Source organism: Pseudoliparis swirei, chromosome 20 (assembly GCF_029220125.1).
Source record: "Pseudoliparis swirei isolate HS2019 ecotype Mariana Trench chromosome 20, NWPU_hadal_v1, whole genome shotgun sequence".
NCBI lineage: Eukaryota > Metazoa > Chordata > Actinopteri > Perciformes > Liparidae > Pseudoliparis > Pseudoliparis swirei.
In genome coordinates, this window is record NC_079407.1 from 2,446,168 (window position 1) to 2,470,147 (window position 23,980).

Genomic DNA, 23,980 nt, shown 5'->3' on the forward strand with positions numbered 1-23,980 from the left:
TATTCCTCCGGCTCCGGGGCGTATCATTGGTGTTTATGGAGGGGAGATCACCAACTTTGTGACCGCGAAGAAGAAGTTTAAAAAAAACTGAAGTGGGGAGGGGAGGAGGAGGAGGAGGAGGGGAGGTAATGGCCGCGGAATGGAGATTAACGATGTCACATTATCGACAGGCGGTCGGAAAAATGACGAGGCGAGCGACAGAGCAAAGGAAGAAGAAGATGATGAGATGGAAAAGAAGAAGAAGAAGAAGAAGAAGAGGAAGTGGGTAAGAAAGCGTCTCTGACCTCTAGTAGTCAAAGTCAGTGGGAGTCTCTGCGGCGCTCCCCCGGGAGTCGTCTCTACCGGAGCATTAATTAGCCATTAGCTCAGACACAGGCCAGCATGGACCACTCTGTGTGTGTGTGTGTGTGTGTGTGTGTGTGTGCGCACTAAATCTCCTGCCGGTATGTTTTTTCGTGCGGCCATTTGAAAGAGTGTTTCTGGAAAGCGGTGTGCATAAATTGCCATAACTTTAGGTGAGACGAGTTGGCGCCCCTCACAGAGGCACTCATGAAGAAAGAAGAAGAGAGGGAGCAGCTGAGTTATGTTTCTGGACTCCAAAGCAACACAAAAAAGCTTTTTCCCAAAAGTTTACAGGTCAAAAGCAAAGTTAGAAGCCGCTACAGAACGACGGCTAGAGGAAGAGATTAGTTGCAGTAAATAGAGATTAATAAGAGTTTAATCAAGGGATATAATAGTAAATAAAACGTTGGACAAGTTGGACCCGTAATTCTGGAGGACAGAATTTGGGGAATCTTTGACATTAAAGTTGGTAGATTTCTTTAGTTATTTATTCATATTTATTTATTTATTTGTATTTTATTATATTTAATTATTTGTATTTTATTTATTTATTTATATTTGATAACATTTTTATTTATTTATATGTATTCATTTGTATTTTATTTATATATTTCTTTATATTTGTATTTCTTTATATTTATTCATTTGTATTTTATTTATATATATATTTCTTTATATTTGTATTTCTTTATATTTATTCATTTGTATTTGATTTATTCTTCTTCTTCCTTGGGTGAGATGAACAGGTGGATTGAGGCCGAGTCAGAAGCAGCACATAGTTCTGGTGAAGGTCACCTGTCCAGCTGCGGTCCAAACCGTCACCTTGTGGCTCAAGAGCTTCCTCCAGTGGGGAGTTGGGCTCAGCCCTGAAGGGGGAGGAGCTTAGCCCTGAAGGGGGAGGAGCTCAGCCCTCTGGCAGCAGTTTGAGGAGAACACATTTCTTCTTGTGGCTCGATTTGTTCTCAACATCGTGGTTTTGAAAGATGAGGTCGGGAAGAAAAGCGATTTCGCAGAAAGTTTCTAAAGGATTCTAAAAAAATATTTGCAAATGTTTTGCCGTTAAAGGTTCTGAAAGAAGAAGGAGAAAAAGACACTGATGTACAATTTAAATGCAACGTCCATCTCTTTCATATTGTCGTCATTTGTATTTTCAGCTCCTCTATTCAGGCGGATCCTCTTCTCTTTCAACCTTTTCAGGTTTCTCTTCTCCCCCTTGCTCTCTCAGTCGGTCCATTCTGGTTTCACTTAGATGCCTCGTGCCTCCTCCTCTTCCTCCTCCTCCTCCTCCTCCTCAATCCAGCGGCGCGTGAGGCGAGATTACAATCAGACTTTTGTCATCAGTGAATCATTCAGATGGCGGAGGAAGAGGACGAGAGAGTCAATGATCTCTGATGGAAGCGGTCGGCGCGGCTAACGATTTCCATCTAATTGCTCCTCCTCCACTCCTGGAGATTGGCGAGCGAGGAGGAGGAGGAGGAGGAGGAGAGGTTGAGACGGAGACAGAGAGAGAGAGAGAGAGAAAGCAAATAATGACAAGCCGTTTAGCAGCCCGGCCCTGATAATGATGGGACGGTCCGGCCTGTTTGCTCTAAAGATTCTCTACCTCCTCTGTGTCTCTCCATCCTCACGTCTTTATCTCCGCCGATGGTTTCCTCCTCGAGGCTGAATCTGCGTCCCCCCCCCCCGACGCAGAACACACAATAGAGGAGAAAAACTCAACGGGATTTATTCTCGGTGGGTTTGTTTGTTCTAATTGTTTATTGAACTCTTTTCTCAGGCGTTCAGAGAGACGCTCACGTCACAGCGCCAGCATGTATATATAATTATATATATTATATAATCGTTATTATTGATCGGCCGCGCTATGATTTCTATCCCCTTGTTTCTTCGCTTCTGTCTCTCCGGTGAAACAGGAGGAAAGTTTCCACGACTTCAGACCAAAAACACAACGGCAGCTTTTGGGGTTGATTTCTGATCCATATGGAATAAAATATGCTTACATATTTCTAAATATACAAATAAATACATACAAATGAAATATATATAAATGTAATATAAATGTAATATAAATAAATATAATATATATAAATAAAATATAAATAAATACAAATAAAATATAAATAAATATATAGTATAAATAAATATAAATATAATACCACTAAATAAATATAATACAAATGAAATATAAATAAATATATAGTATAAATAAATATAACATAAATATAATATGAATATAATATAAATAAATAAAATATAAATAAATGTATAAATTAATTTATTGAACCCCAGTTTTCCTCTATGGTTAGCACTTAGTTTAGAGAGACGTTCCCATAACAGCGGCAGTACTGATATATATATATATTGTATAATAAACACGTATAACTGTTATTATTGAACAGCCGCCGTGTGATTTCTACCACGTAGTCTCTTCCGTTGGAGGAGAGACGTCTCTCCGGTGGAACAGGAGGAAAGTTTCCACGACTTCACAGACCAAACACAACCAGATCTTTTCGGCTGATTTCTGTCCCTCGGCGTCACTAACTCGGATCTTTTACCCCCAAAAAACACCCGCGGCTCGTTTGAAGCTCCTCCTCCTCCTCTCTCCCTCCCTCCCCCACCCTTCGCGCTGAGCTTCACTGCTTCTGGAGCTCAGAGGGATCGTTCGGGAATATCTAAAACAATCTTCAGGCCTGGACTTGAACCCCGGAGCCGGAGCCGTGACTCACCTGCACCAGGAACCAGGAGAGCAGCACCGACACCCAGGGGTTCCCACTGGAGGACGTCCTCTTGGCCGGGGACAGGACCGTACCTACAGGGGGGGGCATGGTGGTGAGTGACCAGCAATGTATGGGGGGGGGGGGGGAGAGGAGGGCATGGTGGTGAGTGACCAGCAATGTATGGGGGGGGGCATGGTGGTGAGGGAGTAATGTATGGGGGTGAGGTGGGGAAAGAGGGAGGAGGAAGAGGTGGAGGAATAAGAGGAGAAGGAAGAGGAGGAAAGGAGGAAGAGGAGGGGTAAGAGCATGAAGAGGAGGTGTGGGTGGAGGAGGAGGAAGAGGTGGAGGAGGATGAGAAGGAATAGTAGGAAGAGGTGGAGGAGGAGAAAGAGAAGGGGAGGAGGAGGAAGAGGCAAAGGAGGAGGAGGAAGAGGAGAAAGAGGAGGAGGAGGATCCCAGGAGGAAGAGGAGGAGGACATTTCCGTGGTGATTTGCACAAGCTATGATCTGAAGTGAGGAGCTGGAGCCGCCGTGAGGTCAGAGGTCAGAGGAGTTAAATAAAACAGACGCATCTAAAATATATGTAAATGTTTCTCCCCCGCCGTCGACCAATGGCAGCCGGGGAGGGGCGGGGCATCGAGGAAACGGTCGACAGGAAGTTGAACTCTTAGTTTGTGATTATTGATCAGCGGCTCCACATCATCAACGTGGACCGTAAGTCAATAACAGGTATTAGCTTATAGCTTATAACTTATAACTTCATATTCACCAGGTATCACAACTCGAAGGCCTCGAGATCCTGATGCTCGTCAAAATAAAAGCCTAAAAACTCTTCAGATGGCGGTTAAAGTAAAGCGGCATCACTTCACATCCAGGAACAAGTTCATCATAAATCACAAGCCAGACGTGTTCCTTATTAATATATGTACACACACATAGATATATACATATATTAATATATATACATCTTTCTTATATGATGAACGTCGTGCGGCAGCGATTACAACTCAGTTCACGGATCAAATTAAACTGAACCAGGCCGGAAGATTCCACATGACATTCACCAAATGTGTGTAATTAACTGTCTGGTGAGGACGAGAGAGGGGGGGGGAGAGGAGGGAGAGAGAGAGGGGAGAGAGAGGAGAGAGAGAGGGAGAGAGAGAGAGGAGGGAGAGAGAGAGAGAGAGGAGGGAGAGAGAGGGAGAGAGAGAGGGGGAGAGAGAGGAAGAGAGAGGGAGAGAGAGAGAGGAGAGAGAGAGGGAGGGAGAGAGAGAGGGGAGAGAGAGAGAGAGGGAGAGAGAGATGGAGGGAGAGAGAGGGAGAGAGAGAGGAGAGAGAGGGAGAGAGAGAGGAGAGAGAGGGAGAGAGAGAGAGGGAGAGCGAGAGGGAGAGGAGGGGGAGAGAGAGAGAGGGGAGAGAGAGAGAGGGGGGAGAGAGAGAGGAGGGAGAGCGAGAGGGAGAGGAGGGGGAGAGAGGAGAGAGAGAGAGGGAGACTTTATTCGACATGGAGGTGGAGTCATTTCCATCACGCTCTGCATTCCTTCATGGACGACGTTTCATCACAGAGACGATATCTGAGTACAGCAGCAATCAAAAGATCAAAGAACAGAGGAGGGTGTGTGTGTGTGTGCGTGTGCATGTGTAGGTGTGTGCGTAGGTGTGTGTGTGTGTGTGCGTGTGTGTGCGTGGGACGCCATAGATAAACTCCGCTCTGAGACGTGGTGCATCCATCACTCTGTTTGCATCGATGATGGTGGCAAGGTGAAGAGAGAGAGGGGGAGCATGAATGACAACAACAACACACACACACACAGGGCGGGGTCATAGTGACCGGCTCCTCCCTCCTGCAGGACATTACACATTTATGGCTCCACAGTCACTGACTCTTAATTAAAGAGATTAATCTAAGTTAACCGCTGAGCTCTCCGTCTCTCTGTGAGGAGGAACTCCACACACACACACACCGATGGGAACCTCCCCCAACACACACACACACATTATTTTGTTCTAGTTTTAATTGTTTTATTCATTATTTATTTTCATTTATTCATATTTTATTATATTTTTTGATATTTATATATTTATATTTATATTTATTTATTCATAATTATTAATTTATATTCATATATTTTTATTTATTCATATCTATTTGTATTGGTTTACAATTATTAATTTAATTATTTTCATTTATTCTGATGTTATTATGTTTATGTATGTATTTATATATTTATTAGAATTTGTTTTCATTTATATTTATTAATTTGTATTTTATTTATTTTTATTCAAATGTGTATTTATTTATATTTATATATTTGTATTTTATTTGTATTTATTCATATATTTATATATATTTAAATGTGTATTTATTTATATATATTCATTTTCATTTTATCTATAAATTAAAAAAAATATTTATATAAAATGTATATATAGTAAAAAGGTGACCCCGATGTGTCGCAGCTCGCTCTATGGAACGTATCTGTGGATAAACTCACATCATCTTTTATTTCCCCTTTGCTTGTAGCCCCCCCCCCCCCCCCCCAGCAGGTGCGCGGGGTGACCCACCGAACAGGTCGTCCCTGGCCAGGGCGTAGAGGATGCGCGAGGCCCCGATGAGGTTGCTCATGGCGGCGGACAGCGTGGAGCAGTAGACGCCCACGGTGACGAACGGGTTCCACACGTTGATGTCCCTCAGGAAGCTGTAGTCCCTCTGCAGCAGCACCCTGGGGGGGGGGGGGGTCACATACAAGAGGTACACAGCGTCATTTAAATACACATGACAAGAGATTCTGTATATTTATATTGTAATAGAAGAATCTAAAAAGAATTGAAGACTATTAAAAAAAATAGAGTGGCAATCACTCTGCCACCTAATGATGACATCCTGGAATACACCTGTGTGTGTGTGTGTGTGTGTGTGTGTGTGTGTGTGTGTGTGTGTGTGTGATGATGATGTACAAGAACATGGAGAAGAATAGATCAGAGTACAAGCACCACAGCGGGGGGTGCATGATTGCAACCCCCCCCCCCCTTTTCAATAACACCCTGAGAGAGAGAATTAGACTGCAAAGTCTCTCTCCCTCTTTCTCTCTCTCTCTCTCCATCTCAATCTCTTTGTTTCAATCCTCACATCCAATCCATCCCACTGTGTTGCCCTCATCGTGATGTTTTTAAAAACCCATTTAAAGGATGTTTTTGTATTTACTTTTATAGTTCTCTCTCTCTTTATTAAAAGTCTCATCACGTTTTCTTTCAGGTCCAGTGATTTTAATACTTATTATCGTGGCCCTGTTAAGTATTGTTTCGCTCCATCCAAAGATCTGAGCGCACTATTATTTCACAAAGAGGCATATACCACACACACACGTTTTATTTTTGCATTACCACAAATCAAAGGTGCTGCTGAGAAGTTAACATCACCCTTGAAATTAGGAAAAGAAAGCCAACTACTTTGTTTATTCCCCTTGTATGTGTGTGTGTGTGTGTGTGTGTGTGTGTGTGTGTGTATGTATGTGTGTGTGTATGTGTGTGTGTGCACTGCAGTGAAAACTTTATGAACCGCTGCTGTAATCAGACTCTCTGACATATTCATAACAACTGTTCACCGTCTGATACGCCGGCACACGATTGGAGGGGAGTGTCGCTGTTTGCTGCATGCACACACACACACACACACACACACACAAACAATAAAAGCAAAGAGTGGAACCCAAAAAGGTGCTCAACATGAGGAATTAAAGTGTGTGTGTTTGTGCGTGTGTCAGTGTGTGTGTGTGCGTGAGGTGAGTGATGATGTCGGTCCAAACTTATCGTCTGATTATTAATTTGTGTGACGTGCAGCAGCTGCAGAATGAATCCAGAAAGCTTGACATTCACAAAACAGGCTCAAAAACAAAAGCCGGCTGACAGCGCTGATAAATGGTGTGTGAGCGTGTGTGTGAGAGTGTGTGTGTGAGAGAGAGAGTGTGTGTGTGTGAGAGTGTGTGAGAGTTTATTCATGCGTTCGGTCAAAATAGAATGAAAGACTTCGTTTTCTGTGATTTATAATCGTGTGTTTCTATGTGACTGTGTGTGTGGCTGTGTGTGTATGTGTGCGCGCATGTGTGTAAGTGTGTATATTTATAACAATAAATATTTATATATTAGTATATTATTAAAATAAATATATATATATAAATATATTATTAAAATAAATAAATAAATATATATTTTAAGTGGGATATTGCGTTCATATATATAAGTATAAATACTAATAAAATGAACTGAAATTGGGTGAGTCATCATAAATTGCCGCCCTTTTCCGGGAACAACAGCGTCACGTAGAGCTGTGCTTCACACACGATTTATTTCAGGGTTTCTGCTCTTAAATAAAGAAGGAAAATAATAATCACACGTTTACTTCCCCGTGCACCTTCATCCAAACTCAACACTGGAAGTAAAACAGTAGAAACCAGCTCAGATGAAATGAAGAGGTGGAGATTCTACAGCTCGATTTCCCACCCGTGCCAGCATAGGGGGGGGGGGGGGTCTACAGAAGACCCGCGTCACCTTTACGGTCCGCGAGGCCTCCATGGACCTGCACCTCGTTACTGCCGGGGGTTTTAGTGCTGGTCTTTAGCCTCAATCACCTCCGCCTCACGGGCACTTTCAGAGGAGGAGATACAGACGCATTAAAGAAGGAGCCGAGGAGAGAGGGAGGGAGGGAAGAAGAAGAAGAGGGAGGTAGTGAAGGGGAGAGGGAGGAGGGGAGTTAAGTGCTCTCAGGGGAGTAGGCTGTGGTTAAGGATTATTAAATGGAATCAATAACTAACAAGGCCTCTGTGCACACACACACACACACACTCCTTCTCTTCCAACAAGTACTCTGCACATTTCAGCTTTTCCATCTCCGCCGTCTACACGTTCATATATCTAAATGTTTTCATCAGTTTTTACGGTCATGCTGCTCCATCGTCTGAGATATGGAGTCATAGTCTGTGGTGTTCAGGGTCAGGCGGTCTGCAGGGAAACCAGAGACCACATGGAGACGGCCACAAGACCAACGGGAGGATCCTGTTCCACAGGAACATCTCCTTCCAAAACTATACAGCAACATTAAGTTTGAAAGGTTTCACTGTATAGAAGACTGCTTCATATGTTAGAGCTGCATTCTCTCTCCTGACCACCAGGGGGCGACTCCTCTGGTTGTATAGAAGTCTATGATTCATGTGTTAGAGCTGCATTCTCTCTCCTGACCACCAGGGGGCTCCTCTGGTTGTATAGAAGTCTATATAGTGACTCTACTTCTCTTGATGTATTCCCTCAGTAAACATTGTAAACATGAGTTCATGTCTCAGTCTCTAGTTTCAAGTCTTCTTCTGTACAGCATGATGTCATCATTTATACTTTATGGTCCTGTAGAGGGGACGCTTTAGGGGCGGGGCTACAGGTGATTGACAGGTTGACCCCCCACCTTGTACTTGAGGCTTTAAAACATCAGTCCACAAACCGACGGGTGACGTCGCTTCTCAACCGATGTTTCTCAAATCAAGAGTGAACTTTGACCTTTACTATCATTTAACTTTGTCAAAGTCGTGAAGGGTTTTGAATTTAAAGAGCGAGCGCCGTGATCCTCACTGATCTTTAGAGGATACGGTTAGTAAAACCCCGGACGCGCCTTTCTTCATTCTTATTCAGAAAAGATGGATAAAAGAATAAAAGACACCGGGAGATTGCAGCGAGTTGCAGGAGCCGGCAGCGTGAGGACCACCGCTCGCCGTTCTCCGCTCGACACCGCGCCCCGCGCCCCGCTCAGCGCTGCTCGGTGGAGTCGCATCTTTTTTTTTTTTTTCAAAAAAAGTTTAGTGCTTCCCATAAAAGACAGATGAGGTATCAATTATAATATACGGCCTCACATCTTTCATGGACACCGCTAAGTGCCTGCCAACCCAGTTTAAATGAATATCTAAAATATATAAACCTCTCACCTGTCAGCCCCCCCCCCTCCCCCAAAACACCTTGTTGAGGACTTGGCCTGTACTGCCACCATTGTTACCACAAAAAAACACATGCAGACAGCAGTGAGGAGTGTGTGTGTGTGGGGGGGGGGGAGATCTCTGCAGTGGAGAGATAGAGGGGTGAGTAATAAAAGGAGGGAGCACGGCTCTGTGGATGGATGGATGGACGAGACAGGAAGAGGAGGGAGAGAGAGAGACGAGGGAGGGGAGCCAAGAATGCTGCTGAGGGCCGATAGTGCCAAAAGAAAGGGGGAGGAGGGAAGGAGGGGGGGCTGCTGGACTTGTTGCACCACAATGGGGAGAGTCTGGTAGAGGAAGAGGAGGAGGAGGAGGAGGCCTGAGAATGAGGGCACATGATGTAAAAGCTGAGTAACAGACGAGCATCCTCAGTCACTCCACGTAAAAAACACCGTCTACCGTCTTTACTGCCGAGTACCGACTTCTTTAGAACCGACTTCTTTAGTTCAGTTCCGAGTACCGACGTCTTTGTTCCGAGTACCGATGTCTTTATTTCCGAGTACCGACGTCTTTGTTCCGAGTACCGACGTCTTTGTTCCGAGTACCGATGTCTTTAGTTCCGAGTACCGACGTCTTTGTTCCGAGTACCGACGTCTTTAGTTCCGAGTACCGACGTCTTTGTTCCGAGTACCGACGTCTTTGTTCCGAGTACCGATGTCTTTAGTTCCGAGTACCGATGTCTTTAGTTCCGAGTACCGATGTCTTTAGTTCCGAGTACCGACGTCTTTAGTTCCGAGTACCGACGTCTTTAGTTCCGAGTACCGACTTCTTTACTTAATTTAAACATGTTTCCTTTGCTGCCTGGTTGGTTACTTCCAGTCAAAGCTTTGGCTGTGTGATTGACCAACCAGAGGCCTTTGCTACTGCAGCCCTTACCCCAATAGTCAAAGAAACATACTATCCGAGTCACGGGGTTTTGTAGGAGGACTGTGGCCAAATACATAAAGCCTTCTTTTTATTTCAGATGGGAGCGGAGGAGAAAGGACCTTGAGCTGTGGGAGGCAGACAGGAAGCAGCTAAAGCGAGAGAGGAGATGTTGAATGAGTGGAAAAAAGAAAAGAAAAAAGCAATTTATTGAAAGGTAACCACAGTGAGAGGGAGAGGGGGAGGAATAAAATATAGAATAGGAAAACAGAAGAATGGAAACAGACGGAGCGGAGAAATACGGTTTGTTTTTTAGTGCTGCGACGAATAGAGGAAACTTTTCTGTAAAAAGCGAGAGCAGTGTGTGTGTGTGTGTGTGTGTGTGTGTGTGTGTCCACAAGGCTGCATGTCAGAGATAGCACAACAGAAAGAAGGATCAGCCGATGGAAAATTAATATAATTATCAAGTCAGTTAATAAATACAAAAGCTGAAGGAATGAGAATACAGGTCACTGACACACAGTACGCATGTTACACACACACACATACACACACACACACACATGTACACACGTACACACACCCAAGCATGTACACACTCTCGCATACAATCTCACACACATGTACACACACACACTCACACACAGAGCTTGATAAAGCCGCGACAAGCCCATCTGTCATGGCCGGCTAGCGGGTCACGCGGGGTTAATGGTTCCCTGTCGCCGTGCGGCCGCTGATGACGGGGAAGCAGACCGAGAGGCTCTAATGACGGGGGGGCGGAGCTTCTGAGAACGTGCTCAGTGGTATGAAGAGGTGTGTATCACGTGACTGATCGAACATAAACATCATGAAATGTATCTGATGACATCACGCAGGAGACCAGAGGAACCAGGAGCCTGGTGCATGATGGGAGAAGTGACAGCGGCTGTGGGAGTGGATCCATGTCGGAGTTTAGTGGGTTAAGAGGACCTCACGTCTCGTTATAGGGAACACACACACACACTCACACTTAAGAGGACCCGTATGTAAAGGTTAGGCTGTCACTCTCAATCTTCCCTGTTTAAAAAGTGAGCCGGGCCGCTTGGTTGGAGAGTGACTGCCACCTTGTGGACAGATCCCGCCACTACAACACACACAAGCTTTTATCACATTTTATGAAAAGAAATTAGAGACACTAACATATACACCACCGTTCAAAAGTTTGGGATCACCCAGACAATTTCGTGTCTTCCATGAAAAATCACACTTTTATTTATCAAATGAATATAAAATATAGTCAAGACATTGACAAGGTTAGAAATAATGATTAATATTTGAAGTATTAATTTTGTTCTACAAACTTCAAGCTCAAAGGAAGGCCAGTTGTATAGCTTATATCACCAGCATAACTGTTTTCAGCTGTGCTAACATAATTGCACAAGGGTTTTCTAATCAGACATTAGTCTTCTAAGGCGATTATCAAACACAATGTACCATCAGAACACTGGAGTGATAGTTGATGGAAATGGGCCTCTATACACCTCTGGAGATATTTCATTAGAAACCAGATGTTTCCACCTAGAATAGTCATTTACCACATTAACAATGTAGAGAGTGTATTTCTGATTAATTTAATGTTATCTTTATTGAAAAAAAGTGATTTTCTTTATAAAATAAAGTCATTTCTAAGTGATCCCAAACTTTTGAACGGTAGTGTATATATTTTAATGCAACATGTTTTAAGGTAGTTAACCCTTGTGTTGCCTTAGGGTCATTTTGACCCGAATCAATGTTTCACCCTCCTGTTACCTTTATATTTACTAACATATTTTACCCTTTGGGTTCAATTTGACGCCAGCAATTAAAACCTCCAGAAAATTATTAGAATTAATATTGTTTTCCAAGTTTAAGTGTGAGGCACTTTATGTTTGTTTGTTGACTACCGAAAGAACACCGACATTAAACATTGAATGGGGTCAAATTAATCCTAGGGCGGGGGGAGGGTGTAATATTGATTCGGGTCAAAATGACCCTAAGGCAACACAAGGGTTAAAACATTTTTTTTGAAATATTGAGATATTATTTTTTAGGGCTGTCAGCGTTAACGCGTTAATCTATGCGATTAATTTGGCCGCGTTAACGCACTAAAATATTTTAACGCAATTAACGCAAGTTTTTTTTTTTTTTTTTTACCGCGCACCGCGGCAGTACGGTTTGACACTGTTTCCGTTTTTAAAACAATCATTTCTCCGCGAAAATAAGGAGCAGAAATCAGTTTAAACTCGTGGATGAATCAGTCGGGTTTCCTCCTGCTCCTCCTTCCTCCCGTCTCCCCCTCTGATACACAGAGGAACGGAAAGAACGCGACACACGAAACCTTCAACGTGATTGGTCAATCCGTTTGTCTGTCAACATTTCGGGGGGGGAAAAAAACCAATGAACACTCAGTAAATCACAAAGGACCTCCCACCTCACAGGTTAGGCTCATTTAGCAGCCTGTCAGTCAGAGAACCAGAGAACACGGCGCGAGGACAATGAGCCTTATTTCAGAGCTGAGATTGTTCTGGAATGTTTGATGTATAACACGTGGGGGTGTGTCACATGCAAAAGACTTTAAACGGTGAATTTAATTTTTTTTGTAAAATGTATAAAATGCCCCAGCCTCCAGAGGGTTAACGTGACATATGTGAATGTCAGTCAGTTACCAAGGCCACTGGTTCTGCTGCTGTTCAATGTTAAAGATGACAGGACCAATGGGGTCTCAATATATATATATTTTTACTAATCTGATGTTTCACTGAAGAAACAATTTATCATCCACGATATTAAATACCTCGCTGGCACTTTATATGTAGGAGCCTCTTTGAAAACACAGCTCTGTGTGAAGTTTTGTCTTTAAAAAGGGAAACACTTTAACCCTTGTGTTGCCTTGGTCATTTTGACCCGATTAAATATTTAACCCTTCCTCGGTCATTTTGACCCGATTCAATGTTTCACCCTCCTGTTACCTTTATATTTACTAACATATTTTACCCTTTGGGTTCAATTTGACGCCAGCAATTAAAACCTCCAGAAAATTATTAGAATTAATATTGTTTTCCAAGTTTAAGTGTGAGGCACTTTATGTTTGTTTGTTGACTACCGAAAGAACACCGACATTAAACATTGAATGGGGTCAAATTAACTCAAGGCGGAGAGAGGATGACATTGATTCGGTCAAAATGACCAAGGCAACACAAGGGTTAAACGTGAATAATAATTTTTTGTAAAATGTATAAAATGCCCCCAGCCTCCAGAGGGTTAACGTGACATATGTGAATGTCAGTCAGTTACCAAGGCCACTGGTTCTGCTGCTGTTCAGTGTTAAAGATGACAGGACCAATGGGGTCTCAATATACTTTTTTTTTAAAAACTAATCTGATGTTTCACTGAAGAAACAATTTATCATCCACGATATTAAATACCTCGCTGGCACTGTATATGTAGGAGCCTCTTTGAAAACACAGCTCTGTGTGAAGTTTTGTCTTTAAAAAGAATGAACTTTTAACTTTTAATTGCGATTAATTAATTAATCGCAATTTCAAAAGGTGCGATTAATTAGTTAAATTTTTTTAATCGATTGACAGCCCTATTATTTTTAAATGAACATGTTTTAAGGCGGTTTAGGAAACAGTTCCTTCACAATAAGCAGCTACATTGTATCGACATGAGGATGTTTAAACATTTGAAACATGTTTGACGTGTTGAAGACGGGCTTCACATCAACTGTCTTCATTTATTTAACAATCAATCTGCTCAAGCCTCAGAGTCGCGTGTCATAAACATGTCTGGAGTGTTTTTTATCCGCTTCATTCCGTGCCGTTTGGCCTCAGAATGATCAAACGCTTATTTCCCCTCACTGTGTTTTCAGAACAGCAGCGGCTCGTTCCCACGGAAACAATCGATGCCGTGAAGACGGCGACTTGATGGAGCAGGAACCGCCCTGGATGGAAATGTTTTGGGCTTTCATTTATTATCACGGGACGAGAGGAGAGTCCAGAGGGAGCTCCCTCCTCTTCAGAGGAAGACGAGGGAGCTCCCTCCTCTTCAGAGGAAGACGAGGACGTCTCACCGGCTGTGATATTAATAATAATAACCTGACGTCTGGCCTCCACGTCGAGGAGCGAAGAAAACAGGAAACACCGTCAGGTAGAGAGATAACGCTCATCTCTCTCCCCTTCTTTCCCCCTCTCTCTCCCTTCTTCTTTCCCCCTCTCCCTCCTTCTCTCTCCCTCCCTCTCGCCCCCTTCTTTCCCCCTCTCCCTCCTTCTCTCCCTCCCTCTCTCTCTCTGCCTTCTTCTCTCCCTCCCTCCCTCTCTCCCTCCTTCTCTCTCTCCCCTCTCCATCCCTCCTTTTCTCCCTCCCTCTCTCTCTCCCTTCTTCTCTCCCTCCCTCTCTCCCTCCTTCTCTCTCCCCTCTCCATCCCTCCTTTTCTCCCTCCCTCTCCCTTCTTCTCTCCCTCCTCTCTCTCCCTCCCTCTCTCTCTCTCCCTCCCCTCTCCATCCCTCCCTCTCTCCTTCTCTCTCCCCTCTCCATCCCTCCCTCTCTCTCTCCCTTCTTCTCTCCCTCCTCTCTCTCCCTCCTTCTCTCTCCCCTCTCCATCCCTCCCTCTCTCCCTTCTTCTCTCCCTCCCTCTCTCTCTCCCTCCTTCTCTCTCCATCCCTCCCTCTCTCCCTTCTTCTCTCCCTCCCTCTCTCTCTCCCTCCTTCTCTCTCTCCCCTCTCCATCCATCCCTCCCTCTCTCCCTCCCTCTCCCTCCTTCTCTCTCTCCCCTCTCCATCCCTCCTTTTCTCCCTCCCTCCATCCCTTCTTCTCTCCCTCCCTCTCCCCCCTCCCTATCTCTCTCCCTCCTTCATCCCTCCCTCCCTCTCTCTCCCTCCCTTCTTCTCTCCCTCCCCTCTCCATCCCTCCCTCTCCCTTCTCCATCCCTCTCTCCCTCCCTCTCTCTCTCCCTTCTTCTCTCCCTCCCTCTCTCTATCCCTCCTTTTCTCCCTCCCTCTCTCTCTCCCCCCTCTCCTCTCCCTCCTTCTCCCCCCCTCTGTCCCTCCCTATCTCTCTCCCTCATCACTTATCCAGGACCGTTAACACCGAGTGATTTCCTTGGGTGTTGAAAGGGTCAAAGGTCGTCCATTGATCCCGTCACAGCGTGAATGAATCAGTAAACATCTGGAGGTGAAGATACGAGATCCCGTCAACAGCAGTGTTGACTAGTTATCTCTTGTTGTGTCGCTGCATGTGACCCCGAAGTGACCCGAGGGATCACACACACACACACACACACGGGTCATGAGGGACCTTTGTGGCCTCTTTGTTGGGTCATGTGAGCAGGGGGGGGGGGGGGGGGCTCAGTACCGATTTGGCTTTATTAATAACCGAATAACTTCCCTTCCTTCATCTTCATGCTTCAGATTGAAGAAGACAACGTGAACGTAAAAAGAACAGAGTAACGGTCCCTCTGGGGACGAGGACGGAGTGTGTGTGTGTGTGAGAGGCGGACGGTAAACGATGGCGTTATTGATCCCTGACGCTCTCTTTATAGCCCGTCATGTCAGTTTAACACCTTGGCAACAACGATGGAGAGACATCGATACTGAACCCTGGGAGATGGATAGAGAGAGACGGAGAGAGAGAGAGAGAGACGGTGATGGAGAGAGGGAGGGAGGTGAAGTGAGGACACCAGCGTGACCCGTGTGACCCTGATCGACCGTTAGCCGCGTGCCAACACCTGATTGGAGGCATTCCTCTCCGTATCGCCGCGGTAACGCTCACCAGACGGTTCTACTGATATCGAGATGCGTCGCTTCGCAGGACGGGTTTTCACACATTTCGCCGCCGACGAAGCACTTTGTAATCACTGAGGAGCGAGAGGAGGAGGAGGAGGAGCCACACCGTTAGCTAGTTGGTTTAGCTCAACAAGGAGATTGGACGAACCGTCTGTCAATCAAACTTCCATCAAAACGTCTTCAATGGCGTCTTTAGCCGTGTTCGTTATCTGATCGTAAAGTATGGATTTACACGCCGGCTGCAAACAAAACGGCAAACATCCGTTACCACGGCGACCGAAGTTTAATTACCTCGTCTGCATCTCACGGGCAATTAGGGACGTTTCACCGCTGCTCGATTGTAGAGAGAACTGTGATGCAGGGAGTGGGTGTGTGTGTTGGAGTGTTTGTTTGTGTGTGTGTCTGTGAGTGTGATTGTTTGAATGTGTGTGAGTGTAAGTGAGCGTGATTAAGCGTGAGTGTGTGTGTCTGTGTATGTGTGTGTGCATGTGTGCATTTGTTTGAGTGTGTGTGTGTGAGTGTGTGTGTGTGACTGACCGGTCACAGGAGCAGGCCACCATGATGCTGAGCATGTTGTAGATGATGAAGGTGAAGATGACGGCGGTGATGGTTCCCCAGGGGATGGAGTAGCTCGGGTTCTTCAGGTCACCTGATGGTGGATATGAGAGGTTTACAGTGTGTGTCCACACACACACACACACACACACACACCTGACATGTTGGAGCCGGCCATGATGCCGGTGCAGCCGTTGAACATGACGGCGAACACGGTGGCGAAGGTCATCATGGTGTTGGTGGTGTAGTCCACGGTGTAGTCTTCTGTGGAGACACAGCAACTGGCGTGAGGTCACGTGACCTCGTGGCGTGAGGTCACGTGACCTTGTGTAGAGAGCGAAAACTCAGTGTCATCTGCGTGTTGAGACGACATCTCACAGGTAAAACAAAACTCAGGTTGCTTCACTTTTTAAGTTGACAGGAAATCAACTAGAACCAAAACTGAATTCCAATGACACCAGCGGTGGATGATTTGGGTGATGTACCAAAAGAAAAGGCGGTATTGTGATTCTGGGGCTTCCTTAGTCGAACAACTGATCGATTAAAACAATCAAATGTAAAAAGAAAACATCTCTGCCAGTTCTCCCCAAAATGTGACGAGTTCATCCTCGAGTCTCGCTGGAAGATTTGTGCCAATTTTGAGAGAGATTCCCACGAGATTGGACCCATCGGACAGACGGTTGGATGTTGGGTGTCTTCGTGAGACTTTTCCACGTGAACGAACTCTTTAACGTCTACCTTCACCCCAGAGGGAGTTCCAATCAAACCAAAGCTATCCAAAGTACTTTGCTGTATTGATTAATCAAATCAAACATGCGTGATATCGTCCGAAGGTAAAGAAAGAAATGAATCTCTGACCGGTTTTGGTTCATAAAGACTTGGAGGAAAGCCTCATTGGGCCTTTGATCTGTAAACACATGATGACCTCCTCATGTTGGGCTTATCCTAAGCTCTCCGGCGTGTCAGAGTTCAGGCCCGAGTTGCACCAATTAGATTATTAATCATGCGCTCGGGTACAAATTCCTGCAAACGCTGCGATTGGACAGATTTCCTGTGGACACGTAGGAACCAGGGAGAACCTGCAGGGCGTCTCTCTCGAGGTCTAGAGGTCTAGAGGTCGGCGGCGTGCTGCTGATGAATGAAGGTTGTGGGTGAACTCCACGCTGCTCTGCGTGGCTGGGTTAACGGGGGGGAGCCGGTGAGGGATCACGCTCTTCTTCTCTTACGGCATTTCAGTGCATTCGCTCCACTTTAAGGATGCTGGGTGGATGTAATGTCCTGTGGTGTCCACCAGAGGTCCGTCTCTACCGTTACAGACTTTTCACGAGACTAGTAGAAAATAAAAAGGCCTCCGTCCTGTGTGGAGGTACCTTTATGGGGGTTTAGCCCTCTTCCCATTGGAAAAACCTGTTTAGTAAGTACCTTTACCCCAAAAGGTTCCCCCTTACACTACAGGTCCCCCTTACCCCACAGGTTCCCACTAACCCTACAGGTTCCCCCTTACCCCACAGGTTCCGCCTTACCCCACAGGTTCCGCCTTACCCCACAGGTTCCCCCTTACCCCACAGGTTCCCCCTTACCCCACAGGTTCCGCCTTACCCCACAGGTTCCGCCTTACCCCACAGGCTCCGCCTTACCCCACACATTGCCCCTTACCCCACAGGTTCCCCCTTACCCCACAGGCTCCCCCTTACCCCACAGGTTCCCCCTTACCCCACACGTTCCCCCTTACTCCACACGTTCCCCCTTACCCCACATTCCCCTTACCCCACACGTTCCCCCTTACCCCACACGTTCCCCCTTACCCCACACGTTCCCCCTTACCCCACACATTCCCCCTTACCCCACACGTTCCCACTTACCCCACACGTTCACACTTACCCCACAGGTTCCCACTTACCCCACAGGTTCCCCCTTACCCCACACATTCCCCCTTACCCCACACGTTCCCACTTACCCCACACGTTCCCACTTACCCCACACGTTCCCACTTACCCCACAGGTTCCCACTTACCCCACAGGTTCCCACTTACCCCACAGGTTCCCCCTTACCCCACAGGTTCCCACTTACCCCACACGTTCCCACTTACCCCACACGTTCCCACTTACCCCACACGTTCCCACTTACCCCACAGGTTCCCACTTACCCCACAGGTTCCCCCTTACCCCACACATTCCCCCTTACCCCACACGTTCCCCCTTACCCCACATGCTCCCCCTTACCCCACACGTTCCCACTTACCCCACACATTCCCCCTTACCCCACAGGTTCCCCAGCAGCGTGTCCAGCTTGAAGCCGGTGAAGTTGGCGGTGGTGGGGCCCGTCCCGTTGAAGGCTACAGGCAGCACGACGGTGCGCGGGTGCACCGCGAAGAAGCTAACGAAGACGGTGCCCAGGACGAACATGACCACCAGGAAGATGAGGAAGGTGGCCTTGGCGTAGATGTGGGCGCCCACCAGGCACACCAGCAGGCACAGCAGGGCCACCCCCGTGCCGTACAGCAGGGACCACCAGTAGCCCGTCGGCAGCACCTGGTAGGGGGGGATGGGCACAGACCCTGGGAGGAGGAGGGGGGGGGCAGAGGGGTCAAGAGGTTACAAGGGGAAAAGACAAAAGGGTAGTAGTATAATCTTGATACAGTGGTGCATTTAAAAAGTTTTAAAAAGACCGGTTAGCGTCCGCACCCTCAGTAACCGCCACCCAACAGACGCGGGTTAGTTAACGAGGATTTATTTAAACCAAAACTACAAAGACTGCATGAGAAGTAACTTGTCCTGAGACGTTGTTTGTGAACACTTTCTGCATCTGAACCTCAGATTATCGCCCTCGTTTAACGCCGTCAGTGACTGAACAATGGACGTCTGTCTTCTGCTGTCAAATTTGATTTCATCCATAACTTTCCACGACTACGCCGATGTCACCGCGAGTTTGTTAATGTATGAACTTCATGCTTTTCATTGCCTTCGATGAGGGGGGGGGACTCCTACTTCAAGAAACCTCGTCAACAAACTCCACAAAATAGAAAATGTACGAGTTCATTTTTTATAAGATTATGAATAAATAATAGTAATTACAGTAACTAATGTTAGCTGTCCAGATAAATTGGCAAACTCCAAGGATTTGGGTGCAATAATCTGGACGATAGATCACAGACAGCAGGATTCTGACTTCATGGGTTCTGCCTGGTTTCCACCCACAGTCCAAGAACATGCCAGGTTGGGTTGATTGGCGATATTAAAAATATGGCGAGATGTCTGTAGACTCATCGACAGGCCACACGTCCAGGGTGTGGTTGCCATGGATGATGTAGACACACGAGAGGTATAGACGAACCTTCAGGGATTCCGAAGGTGTCCATGATGGCCTCCACCAGGCCGAGCACGAAGAGGGCGCTGCTGCACACGTTGGCCAGGAAGAACATGATGCCGATGCTGCCGCCGAACTCCGGACCCATTGCCCTGCTGATCATGTCTGAAGGGGGGGGGGGGGGCGGGGTTAAGGTCAAAAAGGTCTCCGGTTCGTTGGCAGAGATGAGCTCACCGTCTCTTGCGTCATAATCAAGAGGCGGATATGGACTTGGCGGATGGACTCGTACTGGTATCGAGCCATTCTGGGAACATTCTCCCCCAATGCCCACAACACACAGCCGAGTCCTTCGGTACCACGGCGTCTTCCCCAAAGGACACACCGACTCGGACCAGAGGAGCCGGGAATCGAGCCGCCGAATTTCTCGTCTTTTTTTCAAAGAGACGTCAGTTAAGAGGCCGCTCGTTGTATTTCGGGAGATCTCTCGGCATCAGCTGAGTTTTTTCGACGTTCAATCAGCTGAAACTCAAGAATCGTTGCGTTTTCGTGACACTGTCCCTTTAAGGGTATTTCCAAAAAATGTCAAACTATTCCCCCGAGATCAGCATCCCCCCCCCCCCCCCCCAGTGGAGACACCGGTGCTCGCCCCCTCCCTCATTGCCACCACTGAGGTGCCCTTGAGCAAGGCACCCTCTACCGCCGCAGCTTCCAGGTGTTCCTGCTAAGGATACGGCTTCCTCTCCGCGCTTTAAATAAATATTATAATTTTTTTTCAAACAAAAAAGCAGAACCAGACCGAAGCAGCTCAACAGCGTGTTATATAATATAATAATATATAACTCGGGACGATCCGAGTTTAATGATTCACTTTTATTTTTATAATCGCCTGCAAGAAGCCGCTCTTTAATGTCAGGCATGTGAGGATGACGAGGAGGAGGAGGAGGATGATGATGACGAGGAGGAGGATAAACACTGATTACCAAATAAAACTGGACTCTATTGAAATAATGAACAGATCAGGTGCACATACGATGCTACCTCACACTTCCATAAACACCATGTGACGGTGTGTGTGTGTGTGTGTGTGTGTAAAGAGGATACAATAGGCCCCTCCGGCGTCCAGGGCTCCGTTGGTGGAGATGGCGCAGACCGACAGCACCGTCATGCAGATGATGAAGTAGGCCACCAGGAGCATGGCGATGCCTTGGTACAGTCCGGAATAGCCCACCATGAATCCTGAGCGGGGCAGAGAGAGAAACACCCACGATCAGCTGCTGGAAGAGGGAAGTCCAGTTTCCCACTTTACTGTCATTTTACACTTTCTGCACCAGATAAATAAAGTTTTCAGGAAGTGTGGAGCGACCCGTTTCTGGCCATCCAACAGGAGGTGACCTGGGTTCAGACGGGAATCAGAATTTATCTGCGTGGTTTTTGGATTATTCCAGAAAGTGATAAGCAAACGACCGCTCCTCAACCCGTTTCCTGTGAAGACGAAAGCTAAAAGAAAAGAAGAAATGGACTTTTGTGGGAGATTAATCAAGATTTTTAATGTCACATGTTCAGAAGTGAACTGACGCATAAAAAAATGATAATAAAGTGGCTCAAAAATAACAAGAGACACTTTAAAAATAACATAAATAAAGCTCCATGAGTTCTCAGACAAGCACACGAGGCGGATACTTTTGACAGAAGTTTCACATCCCTCAGTGAAACTTCAGCTGGTTCCGGTATAGAGGGGCTCTAAAGTCATCCAAGGTGTGTGTGAGTGTGTGTGTGTGTGTGTGTGTGAGTGTGTGTGTGTGTCAGCTGATGTCTCACGAGACTGTTGGGGGGAATGAGAGAGAGAGTAAGAAAACAACTTGGTGAAAGAAGCACCAACACACAAATAACTGGGAGTCACATAAGAAAGAGAGAAAATAAACTTTTATATCAAATTATGTTTATTTATTTATTTTTGTTGTGCTTCCCAGTTGTACGCGCCACTTTTTTCTTTATTTGTTGTTGTTGGTGCTTTAACAGCAGGAGTGTGAAACGTGTGGATTGCGTGAAATAACGATTTCGAGGTTAGCCGACACATTTTTCACGGGAAAGCAGAACTATTTTTTCTCAGCGCTCTCGGCGTCGAGGAACGGACTCGTCTCCGACGTTCTGACCTTGAACTTGCGCGTCGTCACGGGGGAGCGGAGGTCCGTCCTCTGGATGAGGTCGGCCCACAGGTAAATACGAACAAAAACCACCACATTGCGCCTAAATAATAACACTAGAAACGAAAACGTGACGACTTCTGGAGCTCATCTCTAACTTTTGCTGAGGTTGCAAGAGAAAGTCGGTGAACCGTGTGAGATGTTGAGGGTTTTAATGCAAAACAATGTAATAAATGAAGCTTATAACAAGTCTACAACTTTAACTGTGGACTTAATTAAGCAACGCACAAAAAGGTTGCTCTCAAACAAATAGGGCCCTGGATTTGAGTACAGGTGTGCATGAAACTTCATGAACATCACCTTGTAATCTTTTTTAAACCCTCTAGAATTAATATTCATCATCCAAATCCCATTCATGAACCACAAGGGGAGTTAAAGAGGAATACACGACTTTAATTCTAGAAAATCCACCTTTTGAATTGGCTTAATTGTGCTAGAAAATAACTTTACCAACAAACAAGGTGACATTAAAATGCCAATTTTAAATGAAGTTATATTGAACACTTTAAAAGTTTATATTATAAACCGCATAACTTTACCAACAAAAAAAGTAACATTTAATAAGCTTCTATTTAACATTTAAAAGTGTATGTTGTAAACCACATACATTTACCAACAAACAAGGTAAAGTTAAAATAACAATTTTAAATGAAGTTATATTGAACACTATACAAGTTTATATTATAAACCACATAAATCTACCAACAAACAAGGTAAAGTTAAAATATTAATTTTAAATGAGGTTATATTGAACATGTAAAAGTGTATGTTATAAACCACATAGCTTAAAATGTCAATGTTGACAACTTTAAATGAGGTCATATTGAACATTTAAATGTGTATGTGACTGAAACAAGTCAAGCCGGATTCAACAGTACCTACTAAATAAAATAAGTAAAAAGTAATAGTTGTGTTATAAGCGACACAACTTTACCAACGAACTAGTTCCCATTAAAATGTCGTAGTTCTGACCGGGCTTTGGCGGAGTGATTTTAAAAACCCACTTCCGGTGTCGCGGCACTCACCTATCCTGAGGAACACCACCACGCTGAACATGGACAGCAGCGTCGGGATCACCACGCCGAAGAAGATGGAGAGCTTCTCGGGCTGCCGCGGCGGGGCGGCCCGCTGCCGCGGGGTCCCCGGGTGCTGCGCCGGGGCCTGCCCGGGCGAAGAGCACCGCGGCTCGGACTCATTGACGCTGGTGGACAGGCGGTAGTGGAGAAGAGGGGTCCGCTCCGTCATCGTGCGACCTGGCCTCCTCCTCGCGAGCCCCTCGCGCGCTGTCACGGGCGAGCTATGTGTGCGCGCTCATAAACGCTTCCCGTGTGTGTTTTATCTCGGAAGTTAGTGACGCGTTCTGATAGCGTTACCTAGCGACCGCAAGGAAAGTATGAACAATTAAAACATTTTCTTTGAAATAAAACCCGCGGATTAAACCTCGACATCAAAATAAACTAAGTTTAAAATATCTATATATCTGTTTAAGACTGCCCGAGTCCAGCCTCTGTGGCTCTCAAATCAGGAAACATTATCATGTGACGTACAACCGTCAATAGTACGGAGATCACTTCCGGTGGGGACTTTCAGCGTAAAAGCTGCTGACTAGCTAGTTAAAATGTTTTAATTATTTTGAATGTATTTCAACATGAATATAATATATATTATGCCTGGTCAATGAATAAAGTAAATCCGAATATTTCACCAGGAGAAACGAGAGATATTCTATTATTTGATATATTAATACTTACACTTAGGATAGACCTACATTTCCGGTTGCGTTATGGATTCTTGACTAGCTTTACAAATCTTTTTTGTTATCTTTCTGCCTGTTGCTTTCGGTCATATGATCGTGTTAACTGGGCCAATCAGTGCACTGCATTCTTTCGGCTACCTGCTGTTTAAAGTGCAGATAAACCACTTAAAATCGAGACAATTGATTTTAAATCACTTTTGAAATTAAAGTTTAAATGTAGTTATTTTTAAACACTTCCGAATATAAAAAAGATTAAATAATAATAAATGTGTTGTATTATTATTAATACATTCATTATATATTTTTAGTAAACAAATGCAGTATTTCATTATTTTTGGCATATTGCATGGATCAATAAAACAACAAAATAAACAATCAGAACAGAACCAACATGTTCCTCTTCTTTCACTTCTGTATTCT

General features: G+C 45.4%; 1 protein-coding gene and 1 long non-coding RNA gene across 2 annotated transcripts in view; one reads left to right on the forward strand and one right to left on the reverse strand.

The window, feature by feature from the left end:
* The window catches only part of zgc:153039 (uncharacterized protein LOC767698 homolog), a 37,522-nt gene extending 13,628 nt beyond the window's left edge, over positions 1-23,894 (reverse strand). The window contains exons 1-8 of the mRNA XM_056441683.1: positions 22,830-23,894; positions 20,702-20,836; positions 19,628-19,765; positions 18,555-18,851; positions 16,450-16,557; positions 16,276-16,387; positions 5,625-5,782; positions 3,069-3,151 (exon numbers count right to left, since the gene is read on the reverse strand). Coding sequence (XP_056297658.1) covers positions 3,069-3,151; positions 5,625-5,782; positions 16,276-16,387; positions 16,450-16,557; positions 18,555-18,851; positions 19,628-19,765; positions 20,702-20,836; positions 22,830-23,049 — 1,251 coding nt within the window. The 5' untranslated portion in view covers positions 23,050-23,894. The remainder of the gene's footprint in view (positions 1-3,068; positions 3,152-5,624; positions 5,783-16,275; positions 16,388-16,449; positions 16,558-18,554; positions 18,852-19,627; positions 19,766-20,701; positions 20,837-22,829) is intronic.
* LOC130211080 (uncharacterized) lies at positions 10,066-18,640 on the forward strand. Its single transcript, XR_008834925.1, has 3 exons — positions 10,066-10,154; positions 13,827-14,104; positions 18,562-18,640. It is a non-coding gene; the product is annotated as an uncharacterized LOC130211080 (long non-coding RNA).
* Positions 23,895-23,980: the final 86 nt, after the last annotated feature.